Source organism: Harpia harpyja, chromosome 3 (genome assembly GCF_026419915.1).
Source record: "Harpia harpyja isolate bHarHar1 chromosome 3, bHarHar1 primary haplotype, whole genome shotgun sequence".
NCBI classification, from domain to species: Eukaryota; Metazoa; Chordata; class Aves; order Accipitriformes; family Accipitridae; genus Harpia; species Harpia harpyja.
In genome coordinates this window covers 40,896,957-40,921,415 of record NC_068942.1, presented here as the reverse complement: position 1 = coordinate 40,921,415, position 24,459 = coordinate 40,896,957, and the positions used below count along the sequence as shown (strand labels likewise).

Below are 24,459 nucleotides of genomic sequence, written 5' to 3'. Positions count from 1 at the left end.
TACAGCCACAGCAGCAGTCAGTCAGCAGAACCTAGTCTACAAGTTTATTACTAACTACAACCAGGCAGCCCTGACAATCATACAAAGTCCCAAGTTTGGGCCATGTAAATAAATAAATAAATAAATATTTCAAACACCTGAAAATCTAGTGATGTTCTAGACAGTAGTGTTGTCCAATGTGCACACTAGAAGGGTTAAAATACAAAATCATACTTTCTTTAGCCAATGTTTTGCCACTTCAGAGAATGATTAACACAGTATCACCTCGAAAGAAGATCTGTTAATTCTGAAACTCCGGGTTGGATTAGGCTGCCTATAGAAAGGTATCTAGTCCCATTTTCTATACCATAACCGGCCCCACTGGCCTCCGACTGCTTCTCCAGAAGAGTGTTGGCCTCCCAGAGTTTAATGTTTGCTCTACACAGATGTCTCTAATAACTTGCAGCATCTATGACAGCTCCAGACCCCGTCCTTAGGCAACAGAATCCCACCCCAAATCTACTTTTAAAAAAAAAAAAGTTTACATCATTTTATTTGTGATGGAGAAGTAGCTTAAGTTCTTCCTTTAGCTATAGTGAGGAAATATAATCCAATGGGAAGACGACTAAAGGTGTAAGCAGCGGCAGAATCTAGCTAAAAAGTGTGAGATAAAAAAAAAATTATTGCAAGAAATGGACTGTTGCGGGGGGGGGAGCAAGAAATCTGCTTTTCCAGATTTAGGTTTTCTTGCTGATGCAAACATGCTAAAACGCATGCTCCAGCCACACATAGAACGCACTATCCCCACAGCAAGTATGACACAGCTTGTGCAACATCAGATTTCAGCCCAGAGCATTACTTTATACCAAAACCAAATTCACTTAACGCTCAGAGCCCTGACTATTGCAGGATGAATAGGTGGTAGTTCAGGAAGTGCTTCATCAACTGTCAGCTACACCCCTGCAAAAGCAGCAGCTTCTATTGGAGGAACAGGGCAAACACTTGGGGGGGGGGGGGGGGGGGGGGAGGAAAATACCTCCTTCACCTCTCCAATGCTAATACTTTGCCACAAGAGTCAGAACTTTCAGTCCCCCATAAAGTTGGCGCTTTGTTTAGCAGCATTAATCCTGCAATGTACAGTGTACAATATTATCCATCTCCCAAGAGTTACCTGAACTTTTGGGAAGCACAGAAATCTCCCCAAACACTGAAGACTGCAAAATGGAAACACACAGTCCATTTATATAAAGTATGAACTACTGGTGAGAGGGCTGGAAGAAAAGCCAGCGTTCACTACAAATAATTGCTTTTTTTTCATCTGTATACAATATGTTTCAACAATTCAACAAGTATTTCAGCATTTAAAATAACATATTTTACTTTCCATATTTTATCAGAAAGTCGTTGATATGCCCACTACTCATACATTCAACAATTGCTGCATTTTTTTCAATATACTATCATTTCAACTACTGAAGATTACAAAATGAAAGAATACAGCAATTTTTCATGCTTTTTGCCACACAACACTGGCAGAAACAAGCCATAATCAGCAGGAATAACACCATTTTGATGAATTTCAGTCCGTTTACGGCCATCATGAGGAACATTTATCACATACATGAATCTTTGGCTGGGGATCTTGTCCACATCATAGGAAAAAAAAAAGAGAGCAAAAAGTAAGAAAATTTAGCAAAACAAGTCAGGCAAGTCAAAAAGCCCTCACCTGAGCTCAGGACTATCCTACTTATTCAGCTGTTGTCTTATAGCAATACTCATTGCTACAGAGTCACCAATGGCTCATCAAGTTAGAGCTGCCAGGGAACCTCTATTCCCCTCAAGTTATGGTGAAAAGGAGAGTAACACCCATTAAAGTACCAGACTGTTGGTGATGGGTTCCAGGTTTATATCCATCTTCATTATTGACTTACTGACTTACCCTGTGGTCAGGCAGACCACACCATATTAGCAGAAAGCACTGTACTGCAAGACTTAGCAAACCAGCACAATTCCATCATCACAAGTATTTGTTTAACAGTAATTAGGTCACCATCTTGTCATTCTCCAAATTGGCTTTTCCTGACAACAGCGACTGTAGCAATGAATGCAAATGTTTTTATTGTAGATATGTTTTATCTGGCACCCACATATTTTCTGCCTTTTACGCTGTTCACATCCCTTACTGCCTTTCTGTTTTGGGCTTGATTTAAAAAAAAAGGGCAGGCTTTCTTCTGGTTGCTTTCTTCTCATGAAAGGCCTTCATCGTTCTTCTCACCCATATCATTCTCACCGCATTCTTCCTTACCCAGTTCAGAAAAAGACATATCAAGGATTTATCATAGGTACTAAAACCAGCCAGAATCCAACAGTGAAAAGCACATTCCATCTTGTGGAGAGAGAAGAGCAGCTCCACCACCATCATCCAATTCTTTGTTCTAAAGTCACCCAGTATTAAAAAAAAACCAACAGCACACACACCAAAAAGAAAAAAAACAAACCAAAAAACCAAACCAACAAAACACATGCCACACCACACCCTTAATTATGGAAGAACAAGACATCAAGTAAGCCTTGCTAGTGTCACAGCTAATGGCACTGTTTCCTATGTGCATACCACGGCTGAATTTTTTTGTAGATCCTCTGCTGCCTATGAAACAGCAAACGGACAACAGCCTTTTCTTAGATGAGAGCTCTTTCTCACTCCTCTAGGCAGAGATCCGTCTCATTGTGTTTGTAAAAAGAATGTCTTGGACTTCCCATTCCTTAGGAAATTGGGTTTTAAAAAGCCAACATACACAACCACATACTTTAGAAATGATCTAGTTGATTTGAGCGTAAATGAAGAAGTGGCATAAGCTCAAAGAGAAATAATTCCTTTTTTTTTTTTTTCCTGGTAGGTGACCAAACAAGTTTATTCAAAAGTGGGACTAACGTTGGTTTCCTCCAGTTGCACGTTTCCCTCCCATGGCAGGCACAACGGCATCTGCACCAACACTGAGCAAAACCGTAGGCGAGGTTAACAGTCAGCTGCTGCCAGATGGAATACGTAAGTGAATGAATGCTGCCCATCTCTGCCAGACCTAAGAACTATGGGTTTTTTTCCCCCCGCATAAACACATGCACACACATGCACAAAAACGCTCACCCACAGCAACATTTTTCAAGCAGAATCAATTCCCCATTCCAGTTCTCAATACAGACTCACAAGGAACTGTGCCTGAGGGCACTGAAAGGGTGCTGCAGCCGCAGAGCGAGCGGCTGCACCGGGCAAAACACCTTAAAGTGGCAAGACCAATTCATCAGCCTGCCCTCTTCTTTACACAACCTTCGGTTTTCCAAGTCTGTAGCAACTTGAAATCTTCAGGGCTCTAGCCCACTCCATCAAGTGCGATTAAAGATGACCCACGAGTTCGGACACTTTGTGTTAGAAATAAGGCAGTGTGCCTGCGTAAGCTTTGACATCTTAAGAAGCTAGGCAAGAAACTCAAACCGCATTACTGGAAACCATCCATCTAACCAGACCGATGAAATAACTACTAATCCTCATGCCTACCAACTACAGACCGAGCTCGCCTTACCCTTTTCCAACCCGCTTATCAACTCCCGTGGTACCTAAGGCCACCAACAACCACCGAACCCAACACCGGCGCCGCATCGCCCTTCCTTCCAGGAAAGCACCGTTGTTTATTTATTCGGCTCCCCTCGGCAGGGCCGGCAACAACAACCCCGGCCGGCTGAGCGCGCAATCCCGCCACACGAAGCCGCCTCCCGCGCCACGCTGGCGCGTCCTCGGCTCGGCGGCGCTCGGCCTACCGCCGGGGGAAAGCTGGAAGATACCAGAATAACGGCGGGCGCGCCGCGACAGGCAGCGGAGACCCGGTAAACCAGCCAGCGCTGGCAGGGCACGGCGGCGGGCGCGGGGGCGGGATGGGGGGAGTGAGGGGCGGGGGGGGGGGCACTGCCCCCGCCCGGCACCAACGGCCGCCTCACGCGACGTGCCGAGGCGCACGCGCGCCGCCGCGGGCCGGCGGCCGCCCTCGGGCCACTCCGCCGAGCCGTTACGCTCCGCCTCCGGCGCGCCCGGCTGAGGGGCCCCGCGCGGCCGCCACCATCCCCCCCCCCCCCCCGCAAACCCCCTAAGCCACCCTTCTGTGGCGCCGAGCGGGCAGAGGGGCGGGCACGTCCCCCGGCACCAGGGCAGGTCCCCGGGAGTGGCTCTCCCGCCGGGGCGGGGGCGAGGCGAGGCGCGGGCAGCCCAGCCCCATCTCACGGGTGGCGCAGGCCACGCCCCCGCCGGGGGACGGTCCCCGGGAGCGCGATGGCTCTGGGAGGCGGCAGCTGCTCGGGGCCGGGCCTCACCCGACCCTTCCCGGCCGGAGAGCCCGGATGCGGAGCCGCGGGGCTGCTCGGTCCCTTTAACCCCCTCCCCCCCCCCCCTCCGTCAGGTGACCGCCCAGCCCCCCCCCGCCCGTCCATCCGTCCGTCCGCCCGCCACCCCGGACGAAGCGGGCGCGGGGGCGGACGAGGAGAGAGGGCAGCGCGGCCGGCTCTCCCCGCCGCGGCCGTCCAGGGGGGCCCGCGGAACCCCTCGCCTCAAACGTGGCCCTGCCGGCCGAAGGGGAGGGAGCGCGCACGTGTGATTGGGCCGCCGCGTTCACGTGACGCGCACACCTCACGCCACCTCCTCGAATAAAACTTCAAAACCGGGGGGGGGGGGGGGGAAGAGGGGGACGGCAGGCAGCGCCCCCGAGGGGGCGTCCGGTTCCTACCTGCCTCCCGCCGCCGGCTCCGCGCGCCCCGGGGCGCCGAGTCAACGCCCCGGCCCACGCGCCCCGCTCGCGGCTCCTGCGGCCTTCGCCTGCCACGCGCAACCTCCTGCCGTCTTCATTGGCTGCAGCAGCCCATCACGTGGGCCGCTCCCGTTTTTCCTGCCCCCTCCCTCTTCCCCCCCCCACCCCGCGCCGGCAGGCGGGGGACCGCCCCCGCAAAGGCGGAGTACCGGAGCGGCCGTCTACGGGAGGCGGGCGGCGCTCGTGGGGGGGGGGGGGCGCAGCCGGCGGCGGCCGCGGTAAAGCTGCCTTCGCGACGCCCGCCAGCGGCGCGCTGCCGATTGGCCGGGGCCGCCCGCTGACGCAGTTCCGCTCCGCTCCCCTCCGCCGGGCCACGCCCTTCCCGCCCCTCCCCCGCCCTTGCGCGAGGGAAACACGCCGCTCGCGCGTCGGCCGCACGGGCGAGCGTTCGCCCTCCCCCCCCTACCCCCCCCGCCACCTCGTCCCGTTCCGTCCCGGGACGGCGGCGAGGGGCGACCAGCGACCGGGCCGGCCCCGCTGCTGGGGGGGGGGGGTGGGGCTCGGCTGCGCGGGGCGGCGGCGGCGCGGTCCCGTCCCTTCCGGCGCCTCCCGTGGGCGCCCTCCTCCCGCGGGCGGGCGGGCGGGCGGGCGGCACCGGGCGCCTTCCCGGGGCTCCCTGGGGCAGAGCGGCGCGTGAGGCCGGTACCACCGCGGCCTCGACTCGCCTTCCTGCCTTCTGCCCAGCGGCACTGGTGAATCACGGAAAAACGGGGGTTCACCTGCAGCAGGGAGCAATGGTCCGGCTGGAATTGGAGCCGCAACGGAATGCCCAGCCGCGCTTGCAGCGGGGTTGGACATGGTTCGTAAACATTTCCGTTCCTCCCACGGGGCCACACGTGTTAGTTGAGCATCCACGATCGTCCCAATTAGTGATGCAACAGGAAGCTTCCCGTGGTTATCGATGAGCTGACGGAGTTTAACAAATAAATGCTGTACGGCCCTTCAGTGCGGGAACGTATTTGGTAATGTCTCGGAATAGAAACAACCCTGCGCCGTGTGGACAGAAAGTGATTCTGGAGGCGACCATCCAGAAAGTCCATATTCGGTCCAGAGTAAAATAACGGGAACAAATGCTGAAGCAAAAAAACCCCACCTAAACGAAAGCCCCTGAGCTATAGGCAGCGTGGGCATGTACAGATGGGTGAGGCTGGATGAGCTGGGTGGCAATTGTAACCCATGGAGCGTGGTTACTGTGTCAGTGAAGAAAGAGGCGTCCTGCACAGTCTCGAAGGAGAATTTCAGGTTGCCTTGGGTATAGGCAGGTCACATGTAATGGAAACTAATTAAAAATGTAAACAAAAGATGATGGTAAACAGCACCGTAATGTAGCCCTGGGCTAAAATTTCTGCGACTGAGGTCTTGGCCTCGAAAGGTGCTCAGTCGCGGCAGCAAGCGGCATTCCCCAGGCGTGGTAACATGACAACGCGGTTGAGGAGTCTGCGAGGGATGTAAAAAGGGAGGTGTCTAATTAGGCGCAGATTCATACTTTTACAAAACTGAACTTCCTTTTGAATTGATACCAAATTGAGTGGTTGGTTCCCAGATCACTGAGCGGCTCAAAACCATCTTCTCTCACCTATTAGATAAATATTTTTGAGGAATCTATACACAAAGGTTACAAACATATGAACCAGTGCGTAAGCTAAACCTTTGGTGGGCTTGTGCAATCTTGCAGCCAAAGTTTGGAAGCGTTTGGGTGTCAGCTGGCGGAGTAAGCACCGGGGGGTTTAGGTCCTGCCTTTTTGGATTTTGTGAGCAGATGGAGGGATGGCCAAGCTTCGACGGCTTCTTTGAAATTCCTGCTGCCATAAGGGGTGTGGTGCCCAGTTCCCATCTGCAAGATGTGTTTTAGTTAAGAGGCCAAGCAGAGGAAACGTCACGCAAATGAAATTTACCATTTGACATTAAATGTAATGATGTCGCAAACCCAGGAAAGAATAAAATAATGCAAAGGCAACCAGAGATGGTGGGGCTCTGGAGAAATGAAGGATAACACGTGCAGGGGAAGTAGGTCATTGATATTTATTTCTCAGGGGAAAAAGACATTTTGAGTAGAGCAGTTTTGAAGGAAACCTGATGGTGTTTGTGAATATCACAGAAATGAGCCAACAGTGCGATACAGCTAAAAAAAAAGTGTCATTTTGGTCTCTAAGTGCAAAACCTATCCTTTATCTGAGAGAGGCAGATCTCACGACTGCTCTGCTGAAGGAGTTCCTATGCAAGTCAGATTTGGAAGTCTTAAGTTTGAAACTGTGCATGTAATTTGAAGCAGAGGTGCCCAAATTACGGGGTGAGGTTTTGCAGGAAAATTCTTTGCTGCTTTTTTCCACCTACGAACAATCGTCTGTTTGTTGGCTATTCAGGTTTTTTTTGAAAGCTGAGTATTGGGAAGCTAGAGTTGAGGGAGCTTAAGTAAGTGAGAAAAAGAATACTCCTCCTCTCCCACTCCTTTCCTTTCTGAATAAAACCTTTAAAGGGGGAAACTGGGGGAAGAGCAGTACCTGTTCTTCCAGGGGTGTGTTTGCCCAGGGACCACATGCTCTTCCACATCACCAGTTCACCCAGAGGCTCCCACTCACTCTCCCGCTTCTCTCTGCTCTCCTGTTCGCAGATCGTTCACCGCCAGCCTCCTCCCCTTCACCCTAAATCAAACCCCAACTTTATCAGCTCTTCCATTCCCACCCATCCCAGTAACGGTGATTAAATGGGCCTGTAAATCCATTAAGAGAGTTCCCACTGAGGAACGTATTTAGGAAATAAAGGCATATGCTTTAGAAAACTGAGCAGAAACAGGCACATCCTTTTCTAGGAAGAAATTATACAGGTTTTGAGTGGGCTGAGCTCGTGGGAGGAAGGAAGTGTGATACAAAGAGAAGGGGCGGCACTAAATCTGGTCTATGCCTAAGGCTGGCATTTTATTGCCAGATTCATTACCTGGACTGTTTATTCCCAATGACCGCAGAATTCAAACCCTGATAAACAGATTTTGTTCTTCCATTAATAATATCCATTTCTAATTAGTCATAATGTAAAAATAATTACATTTAAAAACAACAACCACCACCTTTCTGTTTGAAGTATGTTATTTAAGCGCTTTAATCAATCATTCAAAGTCTGCAAAATGTCAGAACTAAGGATGCAACTTCCTGGGCACTGAATGAGTCAGGATCCTATGAAGAAACTAATGTGTGAATTTTTCATGAAATCAGCATTACGCACATGGGAGCCAGATAAAGATTGCTGAGATAATGGTGAAGCTGGCATTTACTAGCTTTCTAGTGTTGATTTTGCATCCCAGATAAGGACTTCCTTATCGGAATACATGCAAGGCGTTCATTGATGGTGGTTGCTTTCTAAGAGTTCCTTCATGTTTTTATTGGGCAAAGTTTTACAAAAGATCAGTTGTCTTGGTTACACCTGGTGCCGCTGCTGTTGTGCATCATTGTCAAGGATTTAAGCCCGAACCTTCCGTTTATACCTGTCAGCAGAGCTGCAAAGGTAGCAGCATAATTGTACAGCAAGAAAGGCTCGTCTTTCCAAAGCCTGAGGCCAGGGACCAGCCACTGGGACTGCAGAGGTAAGGTTAGGAGGAAGGCCTGTCCAGATTTTCTTAAATAATTCTGCAAGGAAAAAAACGGCAGGCAAAGTAGAAGGCCCGCCCCTCGCTTTATTGTTGGTTTTGTTTCACAGATGTCATAAAGCCCACCTAGAGCTCACTTGAAGTCTCCAGGCTGCTTCCCCTAGTAGCCTTCCTTCTTAGGTCTTCCTGACTGGCGGTCGGGTGGTGGTGAAGACAACACCTCGCTGTCCCTGGACACATGCGAGAGCCTGCGCCGCTGAGTCTGGGATCCTGCTTTCTCTTTTACAGAAGACTGCAAGACGGCCAAGTCCTCTTCCCCACAGCGTCTTCCCATGCCAGCTTTCCTCCACAGGGACCAGGGACAGTCGCAACCTCTGAATATCCCCCTCACTGGCTTGTGCAAACTGTTGCCCTCCCCAGCCCAAAGCAGGCAGGGCAGAAACAGGACTGCACTTCGGCCCCTCGCCCTCCCTCTTTCTACAGAGAGGAGACGTGCTGCAGCACCCAAAGGAGGCGAGCTGCTGGCTGCCGCCTGTCTCTCTGCAGTTCGCTCCTGGCACGGCGTTTATTTAAGGCAGAAAGCTCCTGGGAATGCATCTGTGGTGAGACGCTTGGACTTGGCTTTCTTGCTGCGGGCCAGTTCCTAATGGGCACAAGCTACCTCTGGGATCTGGCTCAAGACCATCGCTCCCTGAGGGAACAGCAAACAACGCGCCCAGCGCTGCTCTGCCAGCCTTACTGTTTCTCCCAGCTGCTTTATTCACCGGAGGTTTGGGTCTTCTGCTGCGATAAGCCTTGCCGAGCCTGGTCTTCTTCCTTCCTTCTCCCCTTTTGAAGGGACCGCCACCTACCAAATCCTTCCCTGCCAGATGGCTAAAAACCACCGTCCCTGGGCGCCTGTCCTGGTGTTGCCCCTTCCCTACTGTAACGGGCAACTCCCAGAGCGAGGGGTTAAACCTTCCTCCCACCAAAGCTGCAAGGAAGGAGGATGCAGGTGCAGATCATTATCACCATGGCATAAATCTGAGACCTTTTAATAAGTGGGGGTGGGGAGGGAGGGGGGATAAACCTTTCCTGAAATACGCCGTGGAGGACATGGGGAGGAGGTCGAGGCTGGCTCCCCAGCCCCTCTTCGTGAGGGCCAACCCCCCCAGCACAGCCCCAGGGTTTGTCCGTGCTCCATACACACATGTCCCCTCGTGAGGGGACACCATAGGGACCCGAATGCTGATCACTTTTGGTCCAAACGAGTAGGGAGCTGCCCTGGAGACCCGGCAGAAAGCACCAGCTGCAAAACCCCTTAAGTGCATCTGTAAGCACCAGCGCAAAAGCAGCTGCGGTTTTGAGGCACCTGATTTCAGCGCTGCTGGCTGACCTTCCTGTAAGCGCCAAAGCCGCTGGCTGGCTCCTAGAATTGTTTCCTTTTAAGTTGGAAGTGCTGATGATTTCTCAGATACGTGAAGCCAGTAGCTCTCATGCTGCAATATCCTCATTTAAAGCAGCTTTGAGAGTGCAGCTTTGAGAGCCCCAAACGATATTAAAGATCTAAATGGCACTAAAAGACAGACTATATCCTTGCCCTGCAGCCTCTCCAGCCTGCCTTACACCGGTGCAAGGAGACATGAAGCAGGCACAGCTCATCCCTCCTGCAAGGGCCAGAGCTCTGCCCACGCAGCCCAGGCTGCCACCCACCGGCACCCACCAGCACACTGGGGCCAAGGCTTTGGCCCTTCCTCAAAGCAGGAGGCCTTCCCCAGGTGTAACAGGGAGGAAGGAAAAGGGAAAGAGAGGAGAAGGGGAAAGGGAAGGAGCAGGCACCAGGGGCTGGGGCACCGCTCAGAGGGGAAGCAGTGGGGGCACCAAGTTTGCTGGATGGGTTGGAAACTACCTTCAGACCATTGCGGGCTATCTAGATCAAAACGGGGTATGCTGCATATTTGCAAAATTTTTGCCCTCCTCAAGGGTGCGTGAGTGGCCAACAGCACGCGGGGGGGAGCCCGAGGCATCAGCCGTCCCACTTGTGCGTGGCGGCACTGTCTCCCCTCCCCTGTCTCGCAGCCTCAGCAGCACTGCCCTGGCAGAGCTAAGCAGTGGGATGGGCAATTTTGCCACCCGAAGCAACTCGCTGCCCTAAGCACCTGCCTGCTTGGCTACCACCCGTGTCCTACCTCGGAGGCTGGTGCAAAGGAAAAATAAATCTCCCGAGGCAGGCACGTAACCCAGAGACCGGCTCAGACACCCGGCAGCAGAGGACCAGTCCTCACCATCTCACCTGAGGTAAGGAAACTTGCTCGAAAGCTATGGCTGCATCAGTGGGTAGTGCAGCCAGGGCGTATTCAAGGACCAACACAGTTGGTGCTAGCAACCTGCCGCTTGTGCCGTACCCATCTGGCGCAGGGATGGTTGCTTCAGTCCAGCTCCTCTCCAGACCTGGGAACCGGCAGCCCGTGAGTGGTAAGTGCATTCCCGCAGCCCATGTCCCAGTGGGGCTTCAGGCAAAACTCCCCAGTGCGGGGTGAGTAGGGATCGTCAGGACATTCACTATGAAAGCAGCATCCTTATCCAAAGCCAGGACATGCTAAGGTGTCTACTTAAAGCCAGTGTTCACACGTTACGTATTTCACTGAAATGCATCCAGAGAAATTACAAAGTGGCACAGACAAGGCAACCGTCAAATATGCAAAGCACTTTCTACATAGATGCTGCTGATAAACAACATAACCACATCACAAAACTGCATAAGCATCCTAGGGAGCAAACACGCAACAAATTCTGCAGGGACTGAGAGCTGGCACTTGTCGAAGGTGTTTCTGCATGTCTCCCAAGCCTGTTTCACTGTTGGCTTCACAGGGGAACTTACCAACTGTACATCCAGAAATCTCATCAGGTTTTGCACGCCGAATGTCAATGCAAAGCAAATATTGATAGTTTGGGGCCAAATTCTCATTTCAGATGCTTCCTGTAGTTTTGCAGGAGTCAATAGGTGTAACTGAGCAGAAGTAAAAGTCTGGCCAAGAAAATCTCCCAACTCTCAGACTGCGTGGAGCCAGAGACCAGAAGTTTCTCTCGCTCAGCAATCTGCTACTCCCTTTTGACAGCTGAATCACGTTAAAATTCATATTCAGAAACGTAAGCGGGATTACTCTTCACTGTTCACCAGCAAGACCGCTAAGCAGAGTAGAGTGCAGAGGCCAGCCAGCGGAGCGTGCCTGCCGCCTCAGACCCCCAGGACAGTCCAGTGACATGGTGGCAAAGGTCTTGAATTGGTCAGCAAGGTGAAGGATCCAACCGGGCACCCACAGCATCCTCATGGGTGGAAACGCTACTGGGGCTCAGGGGCTGCTGTTGGTGCTGGGGCTGCCCCAAGCCAGGCAGGATGGCAGCTCTCTACCCAAGTTGGGGAAGGGACTTGAAGGAGAATGTGGCTGAGGGGAGGTGTTGAAATTGTGTTCGCAGGATGCAAAATAGGATTTTGTGGCCGGGCAGGCAGGAGGGCACCTGGAAGGAGAGCTGTGAGGGAAACAGGACCTTCTGGCGACTGGTGAAGGGTTTCCCCTATAGACCTGCAGGTCGTTAAATGAATGTCTTCAGCTTTCTGGAGGGCCCATGTTCAACCACCTTTATGGGTACATTTTTGAGAAATGTAAGCAATGGGATTTTAAAAACCAGGGCAAAGTCTGCTGTCAGCCGAGTGCCTACAGCAGCTCTGATTCCTGCTGTAGGAGAGGAGGCTGGCATTTCTGAGAGACGCAAATGTTGCGCTGCAGAGGACAAAATGTCCCCAACGGGCACATCATCCCACCACTGCCCTCCCTGAACTTTCCCAGCTCTCTGCTGAAGCAGCCGATGCCGGCTCCCTGGCCAGCCCTCTGCAGCCAGCCCTGGGGGGCCAAAAGGGAATTTGATCCCCAACATCCTCAGGGTAAAACCTTGCCCACTTCAGGCTGCCCCAGGGCTTTTCTGTGCACCTCAGGAGGGATCCCACCACCAATGCCTGCACAGCCAGCTCAGCTCCTGTTTCCAGCATCCTCCCTGCAAGCAAAAGCTCAAGTGGGAAGAAAACGGGACAGTCGCCACTGTCTGTGGGTTGACCTGCACCGAGGGAAAGGTATGTTGTGCCCTTCCACCATACCTGGTGAAAACAAGGCAGTGCCTTGCTTCCACCTGCGATAGCAGGTCCAGGAAAAGAGAGTTGTGGGGCAGACAGAGATACACCTCACCCTGCCAATGCATGGGAAGACCACAGAAAGCCTTGTCTTCTTGAGGATTTTACCCCCATTCGCACTAATGTTGTGCTAAGAACATCTTTTTCTTTATTTGCCAAGCTCACTGTCAGTGATAGTCTGTTGCCCAGGCCATTTGTAAGATGTTTACTGAGAAAATAAATCCATTAATTTTTTCTCATGAAAGTTTAGAGCCTTCCTGGAACGAAGGCAAGTGCAGATTTTCTACATTCACAGATTTCTGAATGCCAATAGAAATTAGTCTAGAAACAGGCAAGCTGTAAAGCACGATGTTGAACTCTTGCCAGCCTTGTGACGGCATCATCCCATGGACTTCCGTGAACTGCTGCGCATTGCCCCTGCCTGCTGTGGGCTCAGCATCAGGGCTCAGCGGTGCTAAATAACGCTTCAGCAGCTGAACAGGCACGAGGAGGAAAACCGACGTCATCCCAGCAAATCATCTTCACCCAGGAGAGGTCGGGGCATGGTATAAAGGCAGGCCGGGTGCATTTCCAGGTTACAGACTACATCCTTCTCTCAGTTGTGTTATTTTCATGCCAGGGAACCAACCTCCGATGATCTTGGTGCCTTTCTTGCTGATTTATACCAGTATCAGCAACGGGCCATTCAGGCCTGCGGTGCAGGAGACCTCTGGGATAAGGTCTGCTCCACTGAGACAACGATGGTCAAATGTGAGTGCATAAATCCCCCAAATAAAGCCCCTGTGGGCCAACTGTTGTCTTCAGTTACAGCACTGCAGGCCCCTACCTACAGCTTGACAGAGCTCAGCAGACTGGCAATATTTCCTGCAGTATATTAAGACAGAAAAAGGAGAAATATCAAGTCATGTTATTTTCTGCTATAAATAGGTTCAGCTCCTCTCACTCGGATCCTTGCCTGATGATGCCTGCAGAAAAGGTTGGCCCACTGGCAGGACAGCAGCCCTGAGCAATTTCAGTGATGACCCAGAGAGATTTCATCAATAGGTGGAAAATATGGGAAATATTTCATGTAGTGAGCCCAATCATTGCCTCAGGTACAGCCCAACGTATCAGCTTCAATGAAAATGCATTGGCGTAATTGGGAGTATTGGCAGACAAGCTGGAGTGAATCAGACGGAGGGGAGGGAGTGTGAGAAGTCATCGGCTGTTTTCTCTGCTGGAGATTTCCACCCCCACAGCAGACCTGGTAGAAACATGTGCCCGTGCTTCATCCTTTTCCGTGCATCATCTGCTGTCTTTGCTACCTTCAGCAGCGCCGGCACCACTGCTCCCGGCTACCAGGATCCCCAATTCCAGCAGACAGGGAGCAAACAAATGCTGGGGAGATGGGTCTTAAACAGCCCCAGCTCTCTGCTGAGTAAATGCCAAGCCTCAAAGTCGGGATTTGACACAGGTTTTTTTAGTACCAGGGGTTCTGGCAACAGCTAAGTGCCTGTTTTGTTCCAGGGCACGGTTTGGGTCTGCTGCATAACCCTCAAGTCTGCATCTTCCTTTGCCCTTACACCCTGCAGCTCAGGTATAAGGTTCATGGCACCAAAAGGCTGTTAAAGCTCGATCCCTCCTCGTACACCCAGCCACAAGCCTGCAAAATATTTCTCCTCCTGTTTCTCTTTGTCTATCTTTGTGCAAGAGGAGGGATAATGTAGACAAATAATATCGGAAAATGTATTAATTAAGTCCGAACCTTACCTGATGTTAGTGGAGGCATGCTGCTTTACGTTGTCTAGCACTGTGAACCTTGGGGTTTTTTAGCTTTTTTTAAGGTAATTTAATAAGAAGAAACAAGGAGAGGCAGCAGCAAGTGACCAAAAGGCTCTCCGCTCAAGCTAACACCTGCGTTGCACAAGCAAAAGTGGCTGTTGAAGAGGCATTCACTGGCAAAGCAGAAGTAGAGAGGCAGCAGCAGTCTCCCACGCAGCTTGGGTAATGACAGGGTAGCAGCCAGCATTATTGTCTTATATATTAACTAAGAAAGCAGCAACCTTCTGGATTTGCTGCACTAATTGCCATGTTGCAGGGTACAGAGTGTGCTTCTCTCCAATGCCCCACCGTTTCTCTCAACTCCCCCTTTTTGTCATCTTTACTGGCACTGTGTTTATCGGCAGGTAGTGCAATATCTTATATTCCCCATTAGATCGTTTATGCATGCAAACCCTCTTTCCTCTTCGGGAATTCCTTCATCCTCACACCACAGGCTGGCAAGAGCCACCTCCTATAAAGACTCTTCTGGAACCTAATCCAGCCCCATAAAATCCCTACTGAACTCAACAAAGCTTAAATCAACAAGCGCCGTCTATTTCCTGAGGTCAAACGTTTCTTTCAGTTCTATTTTAAGCCAGTGAAAAGAAACTGGGGGAAATAAAAGCTGTTTAGATACTTTCCAAGCTGTGGCTGGTGGCTCATCAGAGCACCCGCCTGCAAAGCTGGGCTCAGTGGGGAGCCAGCAACCGTGCCTCTGAAATACCCGGCTCCTAATTTTGGTCCTATTGTCAAACATGACCAAAATATGTTCTGTTCCCCCAGCTTAACTGCATTTGGGAATGACCTGGCTCGGCATGCCCCAAGCTGGAGGACCCACAGAGTAATTAGTAAGCGAGGAGTCCATCATCTTTGTTTTGTCACTAGACCTCAGTGCAGTGACTGAGGTCTGATTCATACTGACGCTGAGTTCCTTTTATATGAAAGCAAATGCAATCAAAAACCATGTCCGTCAGTGTTTTCTGTTCTTGGACTAAGTAATTGATTTTTAGCTCAGTTTCCCATGGTAACAAGGCTTTCTGATCACCAGCTGCACGTGTTGGCCTTAATAGCTTTTGAATCCACTGCTTCATTTCAGCCAAATGTGATGGCAAGATCAAGGTCTGAAGGATAATTAAGCTCTTACAAGTTTTCTGAAAACAGGCCGTGTGTGGCAGACCCTATTAGTGCCACGTCGGTACCTTCACTGCAAATGGAAATTCAATGACTTTGTATTGGGCATCAGAGACTCCACCCAGGGAAAAGCTCTTGTAAGTACCTTAACTAGGGACAAGCTTCACCCAGGGCTTCCAACCACCCGCGGGATGCAAATCCACAGGAGACCAGGCTTCCTTTGCTCTGAGTGTTCGTAGAACAACTTGCTATTTTAAGGGAGCATAATGGGTGTTAAATAACAAATCAGTATAAAATTAGGACTGTGTGTGAGGGTCCCTCACAGAAATCCCTGGTAAAAAATATGAGAATTTGCAAAAGTTGGTGGCTGTTGAGCATCAGGGGAGAATACCAGCAAAACAGAATATAAATCAGGAAAATATCTATGTGCAAACATCGTTCCTTTCTCTGGTCAGCCAGACTCAAACTTCTACTCAAAACTAATTGCATTTGACTTCAGGGAGTCAAGACTGCAAGACTTCCCTGCAAACACAGGTCAAGAAGGAAGGTGGCAGGCCCCAGGGTAGCCATGCATTAGCTCCAAGGTGTATCCTCACACTGCGAGCACCTGCTGAGCCGTCAGCCCTGAGCACCCTATTCCCCACACTGCGCACGTATCGGATCGGGCTGGAGCATCCCTGTATCTGCAGGCTGAGCTGCCAGCGCAGCCCACCGTCTAGGGTCCATCAGTGAGCCCTGGCACTGGCACTGATAGAGGCATCTCTCCTTGTGCACTAACTACCCCTACATAACACAGACGGTGCTGTGAGCGTCGCCTGTGCCCTTGCTGGGCACTGTGGGCTCACGCTACCTCAGAACTGAGCTGGTAACTGCCCTGAGTGGCTTGAGCCTGTGTTAGAAAGCGGGAGACCCTGTCCCATCCTCAGGGAGATGTGGATGGAGGAGGAGTGTGGTCAGGCTTACCGGTGTGGGACAGAGGTTGCTTCAGCAGCAACGTGCAGTGCCCCTCGGCTGTCCCACCGCAGGGGACAGGACTAGGGCTGCTGCTTGGGAGGATGGGAGGGACTGCACTGTTGTACAGAGGCGGTGGAAAAAAAGGGTGCTTGTGGGGGAAACATTTGGTTTAGTTCAGAAACCAGTGTGCCAGGCTGGTGCCTACATCAGAACTTTAAGGCTAAGGCTTCCCTGGGGTCAGGGTCACAGTACTGTCACCAAGCGGATGCAGAGCCAGGCCAGCTGCATGCAGCCTCTTTACGATTTAAGACCAACTCAACGCAGGGCACCCAAGCTGGACCAGAGCATATCATCCTTTACCGAAACACAAAGCCAGCCCCCACCTCAGACCCTTGCCTGGTCCCAGCTGGGGCAATGCCTTCTCTGTTCTGGGATTTCATATATAAAATTCCCCATTTCTGCTTTCTGACTCCCTTGTTTGCTGTCTTCACAGCTCGTCCCATCTGTCCCCATTTTAAAATCTCCTTCCCTCCCTCTTTTCTCACTAGGTCTTCTTCTGGTGTCGCTTCTCCCACCCACAACACAGCCTCATTTGTACCTGGTCTGACCAGGCTTGAGTGCAAAGGGATTAAATCATCATTTGAACCAGCTCCAAGGGACATCACTTGGCAATGGAATCTTAAAATATTAACTAAATCAGCCGCTTCGTGCTTCGGAAGTCGTTTTTCCTGCATTGCAGATGGGGGGGTGAGCGCTCGTACTGCTTACCATCACTCTTCCTCTCTGTGTGAGCTGGCAGGCAGAGGGCGTGCAACGTGCTGTTTGCTGATGAAGAATAAAAGCGTGAGGTACACCTTTTCTTCTCTGCGAGCTGGAAATCCAGGTCTTTTATGTTGTGCTTGGAACGTTTGACTCAGCAGCTGAATTTTACCCACCACCTCCAAACCTCTCTTCCACAGAGAGCACTGCCAGTAGTTGGATGGGTGAAGGCGACAGTTTTCAGCGAGGAACAGATGCAGAGGTTTTGCATTCCCAGGTAGGATGCGGCACATCCCAGTAAGGGCTTCTCTCTAAGCTCCCACACAGCGGTGGCCACAGAGCCTGCCTCTTTGTGGAACCACTGGCCCGTACCCATCAGATTTTGGCCTTCACAGTCTCAGGGTTGGAGCAATGCAGAGTAACTGCCATCTGGGGAGGCCAAACATGCTCTCTGCCTCAAAGAAGTAGCTTAATCGTGCTTGGTGAAGGGAGAAAGACAGCTTCCAGCTGGGGCTGACAGATTTGCTATGACCCCACCCAGTAAGTGAGCATCATCACAAACTCTGCCACAGATAAGAGGCTGGGACTCAGACACAGTACATGTTTTATTATTAAAAAAATGCATAAAAACTAAAGACATGCTTCCCAAAGTTAGAATCTATATGTACATCTGCGCTTCCCAGGCAGCTGCAGGGAGCATAGCTTTCTGCCCTCACTGCAAATGTGCACCGCACAGGTTTTTGTTACCATTTGTTAGGTGTTATCTTCTCACCTGCATTTACAGCATTCCAGCTAAATGAAGAGAAAACCCTGTACTGCCTGGGGTATAGGATGGAGCAGTTTGTATCTGTGACTGAGAAACTGTACTGAACTACTGGAGACATCTGTAGGACATTGCTGTTCAGTAGGAAACTTTACAGAAAGGATCCCTGCCCAAGCCCCAGACTGAAACTCCCCTTCCCTAGGAAGTGTTCTCACTAAGGGCTGAAACTGGACCTGAATTTTGTAGTTAGCTCTGAACCTTACAATAAGCAAATACTGGGCATTGAAGGGTGGAGTGTTCTGATACCAAGTCTGCAATTTCATTTGACTTATTGGTCCCACCTTTGCCAACTCAGCAAATGATGACATTTGTGGTATTCGTTTCTGAGGAAGAACAATGTGGAATCCTAAGTCTTGTGATACTGCCGAGTTTTCAGCGCACTGGAAATAAAAGAAATTAAGATCTAGCAAATATTTAGGATAAGTAGAGTCAGATGTAACTGCACTTCCTTGCTGGGAACCACTGCACAAAACAAATGCTGATTTACAGTAAAATATTAAATTATTAAAAACCACACAAGCGCTTGCAGTTATAGTGAGTCAGACATGCTGACTGGAAAACAAAACAAAACCCGAAGAGCAAAACCATTAATTTTGCCCTGTCTGGAAGGCTGCAGTGATACTAGTCTATGTTCTGATGTGACTTTTACAGCGTGCCAGAAGACCTCCTAAATAGGAAGGCCAGTGGTTCTCAAGCTTTTTCATCACGAGGGCTCTCTCTTCAGAAAGAGATCTCCCAGTTGATCCCTTCCCCCCAACACACACACCTTCCCAAAACCGATTTCACACCTTCACTACAGCAGCTACAGCACTTGGTTATTTGAAAAAGTCATAGGACTGTTAAAGAGAAAGATTAAATGAATCCTATTTTAAAGCAAATGCTGATTCCTGCTCCCACTGAAACTGAAGCAAGTCTGCCATTCTGTAGCTAAGCTGCCTCTTTCCTCTCCTGGAGGGCAGCACTTAGCATTAATTAGCACTGTTTCCCCATACTGCTGTTAAGTCCTCTCTACACTGTTTCCTTTCCATCCCTTTGAAGTTGGATTCTGTCCTCACACATGCCAGCTGCTCTCCCTCCCTTCGCATTTAAATGCCAGCTGCAAGTCTGGTCAGGCCTGAATTGGCATCAAACAGAAGAAAAAGAAAGACATAAAAGAGGTATGTGGGGTGAAGAGGGATGCTGGATTTTCATTTTTTCTAATTTCATCGCTCACCAAAATGTCTGAAACTCTTAAAAGGGCCCCGGACTGAGGAAGCAGCAAGTGTCACTGCATGAAATAAGCCAGATGTTCGAATTCAGTGCTGGGTAGAAGCAGATCTGCAGATCAGTTTGAGAACCACTGAGGTAGGCAACAAGTCTAGGCAGTACTGCTGAGTGAACACAAGAGGAATTTTGCCCTCTTGTCCTGAATGATAGTGTAAATACCCACTAGTGTTTTCAGACGTACCAGTCCCGAAGTCACGCAGCCAGGATTGAAGACAACATCTACACAAGAGCAAGCACTGACTGAACAGAAGGCGTATTCAGCTCTACTCCAGCAGTCAGTGAGAAGGAGCCCGCCTTAACTTTGAACTCCTTTCAGCGGGATGCGATCAACCTGTAACCCTATTCCCCCCCTCCCCAAATCCAAGGGGATGCTGGGGTTGTGGTCCTTCCAAGCCGTCTGCCACTGCAGCCCACACAGGTGGTGAAAGCTGCAAAAGCTGCCCAAGAGCTCTGGCCAGTGCTGTTCAAAGCCATTCCAGATCCGGCATCAGAGCCCCAGGTGACACGGCACTGCGGCTGCACATATCCCGTCCCAGGGAAGCAGAGTGTCACTGCTATGTACAGGCTAACAACTTTTCTCTCCTTCTGTCTCCAGCTCATACAGAAGGCTTTTGTCCTCCCCTTCCTGCCCATCTGGATGCCTTTCACCCTCGGCATCATCTCCAAGGCACAAGGGGCTCATGATGTAGCGATAGTCACTTGTGACAGCAGCAGCCGCCCCAGCAATGGTCTCTTCACCGTCCGTGTTTCCAAAGGAGGCGTGCAGGGCAGCGTCACTCGCAGACGCCTCTTTGTCCTTCCCAATGTTGACATAGAGAGGATCTTGACTGGAAGAGAGTGTGGACATCCTCCCACGAATCATTTCCAGCTGGGACCGGAGCACTCCGAAGCTGGGGCGTAGCTTGGGCTCAGGATGCCAACATCTGCACATGAGATCATAGCTGCAAAATAGAGGGAGACAAGAGCACTGAGAAGCAGAGCAGGCACCCCCTGCACCTCCAAACAGGGGCTCTGCGCAGTGCAGCTTAAAAAGCACAGACACCTTCCCCAAAACCTATTGGTTTTGGCCTTGCACAGGTGACAGCACATAGGCAGCCATTATGGATCTAATTCCTTGTTTCTTCCCATTTTCAAAGGCATTCTCATTCTGGTCAAAATAATTATTTAGACAGTACCAAAAAACCCAAAAGCCCTGTCAAAGGATGCTGAACTTCTTGGTTAAAACCTCGTTCCACTGTCTCTGGAGAGCTAGAATAGGACTGTGAGTGTGGCACCATTTAGCAATAGCTTTTGAATATATTCACAAAAAGCATCCCGACAACCTCTGCCATGGCTGAAGCCATCCCTCCAAATTCTAGTTCAATAGCAGATAAAACACAGGAAGAAAGAAAACAAGCGATCCAACTGTGGGAGGTGCAAGTTATTTTCAGAATTTTCTTTTTTCACACCGTGTTAACTCAGTGCTGCCGGTGTAATGGAGGTGTGCTGCTGTTGCTGCCTGACAGGTTGCCAGCGGGACTAGAAAAAGGCACAGTGGGTTTGTTCAGAAGGCTGCGGAGGAATGGGCAACAGCTTCACTGCTGGAAGAGGGAAGCTGAAATGGCCTTTCTACTACAAAGGCACCAGCCCTACGCAGAAGATGTGTTCAGTGCTGTTAGCAGCCTCAGGCCCCATCCTGCAGCATCTCTCCTGCACTCAAACGCCAGCCACCTCAGCTCTGGTTGCCCAAGGGCCAGCATCAGTAGATGTCGCTCGCTCTGATGGCCTGTGCTCGGACAAGGGGCAAGGAGCTCTGCTCTCCTGCAGCTGCCTTCGCAGCTCAGCACTGGTGCCAGCTGGCCTCCCGACGGCCAGGCCTCCCGCTGGAGCCCACTGGGCTGGAGCGTGGCCAGAGCCATTGTCCTCCTCCTCTTTGTGCATCACCCACAAGACTGGCAGCTGCATTCCTATGGCATTATTGTTGCCAGTTCTGCAGGGAACAGGAACAAAGCACAGTACTGGCCCTGAAAAACACCGCAGACAAATGAACCTCAGTTAAACTTGTAAATGGAAAAAATCTGATATGGCCTTTACTGGGAAATAAAGCATTTCATGATGGCTTTTATTTTACTTTTTGTGTCCCTTGCTTGCTATCAGCTTTACAAGACTGGTTTTGATCTCACACTAGTTTTACAGAAAGCTTCTATGGTTCGGTTGTCTTAATCCTGATTTACGTCCCTCACAAACAGTAGAAATAACTCTAAACGCTCCAGATAAAATAGAAACTTCCTATTCTGTGGCCCCAAATTAAATATCTTCTTTTACCCTCACTCGCAAACAGCAGAAATTCATTTGAAAGAAAGGTAGAAAACTACTGGCTGTACTGAATCAGCCCAAAAGTCCATTTGCCCCAGTACCCTCCCTCTGAGAGTGGCCAGTAGCAGGCGCTTGGGGAAAGCACATAAGCTGAGGGTGAGCATGTAGTGAGATTTTTCTGGTATATTTTCCCAGGTCTCAATAACCTGTAGCTCAAGGGCCTCTTGAAATGGAGGTTGTACCTTTTTAGTAGTTTTTGATGGATTTTTCTTCAATGCCTAGCAGGTTTTTGAATCTCTTCTCTACTTTTGGTATCTGTAACATCCGATGGCCATAAGCTCCACAACTTGGAACCAAAGCTACTCACAGCAGTCAAGATGCAGACATATAATGAATTTAAGCACTGGTATAACGATGTTTTCATTTCAACTCAGGAACACTTAAAATGAACTGCTGAGAAGATAGAAGTGTACGGCTTTAATAGCAAGAGTACAGATTATTCCCTACGTGGAAGAAAGGCTGGAGAAAGAAAACCACATGAAATAATCCACCATCAGAGCAGCAGGGAAGAGGGAGGAAAGAGGACTTCATGTTGTCCATTTTACACACAAGGAATGGCTTGAAAAGGCCACTAAAGTCAGTGCTCACAGTTATGTTTTGCTTTGGGCACGACAGAGAAAACAGAGACTTGCTTGGGCACTCAGTGAAATGATTTAACCTTGTCCAGACTAGACAAGCTTTTACCCTGGGAGAAGTTATGGTGACGCTCCCTGGGGGACCTCAGCCCTGTGTGTGGACTCCAGGAAACTCCAGCCACCACCCATGCAACAAGGGTTCCTGAGCAAACATTTCACGTAACCTGCTGGCCAAGAATGGTCCCTTGGCGGCAGGACTAAGGCAGGACCACAGGCTGCAGCATGTGGCTGCCTGCTCCCCCGTGGGCTACCTGAGTCCTTCCTGCAAGTCTGAAAATGTCTGAAACCAGTATCTGCAAGATTGTCCTGGGTTTGTTTCCACCTGTAATTTAAGGTGGGACACTGATCTACAGAACCTTAGATCCTCCTATCTGCTCTCTTCTCTTTCATCACGCTATTTCTGTGAGAGTAGTAGATCCAATTTTGAAAACTGGGCCAAGCTTTGAAAGACACATGCAGGCCACTGCCTCTGCAATCCAGTTTCCTTGTAGTCTTGCTAGATTGCTTTTCTATTCAGCCTTCAGGGTGTGCCATGAAATTCATCTCTTTTCTCAGATGCTGGCCTGAGAAGGTAGGGAGCAGTGAGTTTCTGGAAACACAGTTACAGTTTCCATAAAGCCAAGAGCTGCTAATGTTGACACTGTTCAAACCCTTGAGCCAAGTTAGCTGCTCGTGTAGCTACCACAGGTTCCAGGCAGCTCTGCCAGCAAAGAGTATCTGGTAGCTAACCCAGAGACTTTCTAGTGAATGCCTCTGTGTCCTGGAAAGTGGATAGATTCAGATCAGCAACCTAGCCAGCTGCCCCTGTTTCCTTCCAGAGAGCCAAACTTCTCCAGGAATCACATGTCAGTAGGGCGAGGAAGTACTCACACATCTTCCAGGCACTCTGGCGGCTGCTTCAGCCTGTTCCCGCTGATGAGGTAGTTGTAGATTTCTGCATTCTCAATACCAGCATAAGGGGTTTGCCCTCGGGTCACAATCTCCCACATGGTCACTCCAAACGCCCACTGAAAGGGAATAGCACACAGAACAAGTGAACAGACAGTTCCCTGCTCACTGGGGTGGGGTTTCAGTATGCTCAGACTGTGCTGACCCTTCCAGTTTGGGGTAAGGTCATGTGAGCAGCAGTGATGCAAGGACTATCCAAACTCTAGCTAGAAAACAAAGAAATGACCCATCAGATGCTGCTGATGCTGACACATCATCTTGGGAGACACCTGAAGGTCCTGCCTGGCCCCACCCTGCAGCAGAGCAGGGGAAGATTGGGAGCTACTGCTGTCTTCCACCTGCAGACCTCTCCCAAGCATCTCCTACTTGTGGTTCTTTAAGGTATGTGGTATCAGTTTTGTGGTTCCCAGCTATAAGAAGATTTTGGTTTGGGGGTCACAAATCAGTTTCTTAATTCATTGAGCCAGAGTCTGAGGTACTGGAAATGTACAGGCATAAATGAAAGCAGAGTTTAGCCAATAAGCAGGGCGAGGAACAAACCACTCATGGCTCATATTCATTTGTGCTCTACACTACAACAGTCATACCTGTACATTTAAACTAAACTGCAAGGTTTGTTAGGTGCAAAAAATTACTATTTTCATAAGCCAAACCCTGTCCAGTGTCTATTGTACACTGGCTGAACTAGCAATCACCAATCACTAAACACTGTCTATAGTGGTTACAGCAATCACTGGGCAACACAGCAGCCAAGTTACAAAGCACTCTTGGTGATCTCTTCAGGGACACTGTGACATGGATAACTGCAAAGGCAAGTCCACAGGCCTGAAGGAGAAAACTAATGTGAAACCAGATCAAAAGGCAGCAAGGAAGAGGGCAGAATGTATCAGAACTAAAAAAAAAAAAACCAAAGGGAAAGGAAGCAAAAATTTCAAACGAATGGGTTTTGCCTCACTCCCCAGGGGCAAAGTTATGGGCAGGAGTGTCTAAGCACTGATATATTCAGAATCTATGAAGTTCCACCAATGCCTTCTGTAGGACAGAGTATCTTTGCTGCACTTGTACATGAGTGTGGGGGTTATATGCATTTCAAATGCCACCTTCAAATTGTCATGCAGAAGAGAAAGGAAAAAGAATAAGAGTAAGAAAGGAGAGACTGCATAAAGAGAGAGGAATAGGAAGAGAAGGGGAAAGGTGAAGGAGAGGATGGGGAT

At 50.1% G+C, this 24,459-nt stretch overlaps 2 protein-coding genes across 17 annotated transcripts in view; both read right to left on the bottom strand.

Moving 5' to 3' along the window:
* Positions 1-4,912, bottom strand: part of MGA (MAX dimerization protein MGA) — a 65,434-nt gene extending 60,522 nt beyond the window's left edge. For 5 of the 10 annotated variants that reach the window (XM_052782151.1, XM_052782154.1, XM_052782156.1 and 2 more), the window contains exon 1: positions 4,749-4,901. The gene's annotated coding sequence lies outside the window, so the exon portion shown is untranslated. Of the gene's footprint in view, positions 1-4,748 lie in introns of all 10 variants that reach the window. The other 5 variants (XM_052782159.1, XM_052782160.1, XM_052782161.1 and 2 more) reach the window with 4 other exon arrangements.
* A 12,898-nt stretch (positions 4,913-17,810) lies between these two features.
* The window catches only part of TYRO3 (TYRO3 protein tyrosine kinase), a 44,007-nt gene continuing 37,358 nt past the window's right edge, over positions 17,811-24,459 (bottom strand). For all 7 annotated transcript variants that reach the window (XM_052782144.1, XM_052782146.1, XM_052782149.1 and 4 more), the window contains 2 exons: positions 23,168-23,304; positions 17,811-20,248 (listed from right to left, as the gene is read on the bottom strand). In XM_052782144.1, the coding sequence (XP_052638104.1) occupies positions 19,873-20,248; positions 23,168-23,304 (513 nt within the window). In that variant the 3' untranslated portion in view covers positions 17,811-19,872. The remainder of the gene's footprint in view (positions 20,249-23,167; positions 23,305-24,459) is intronic.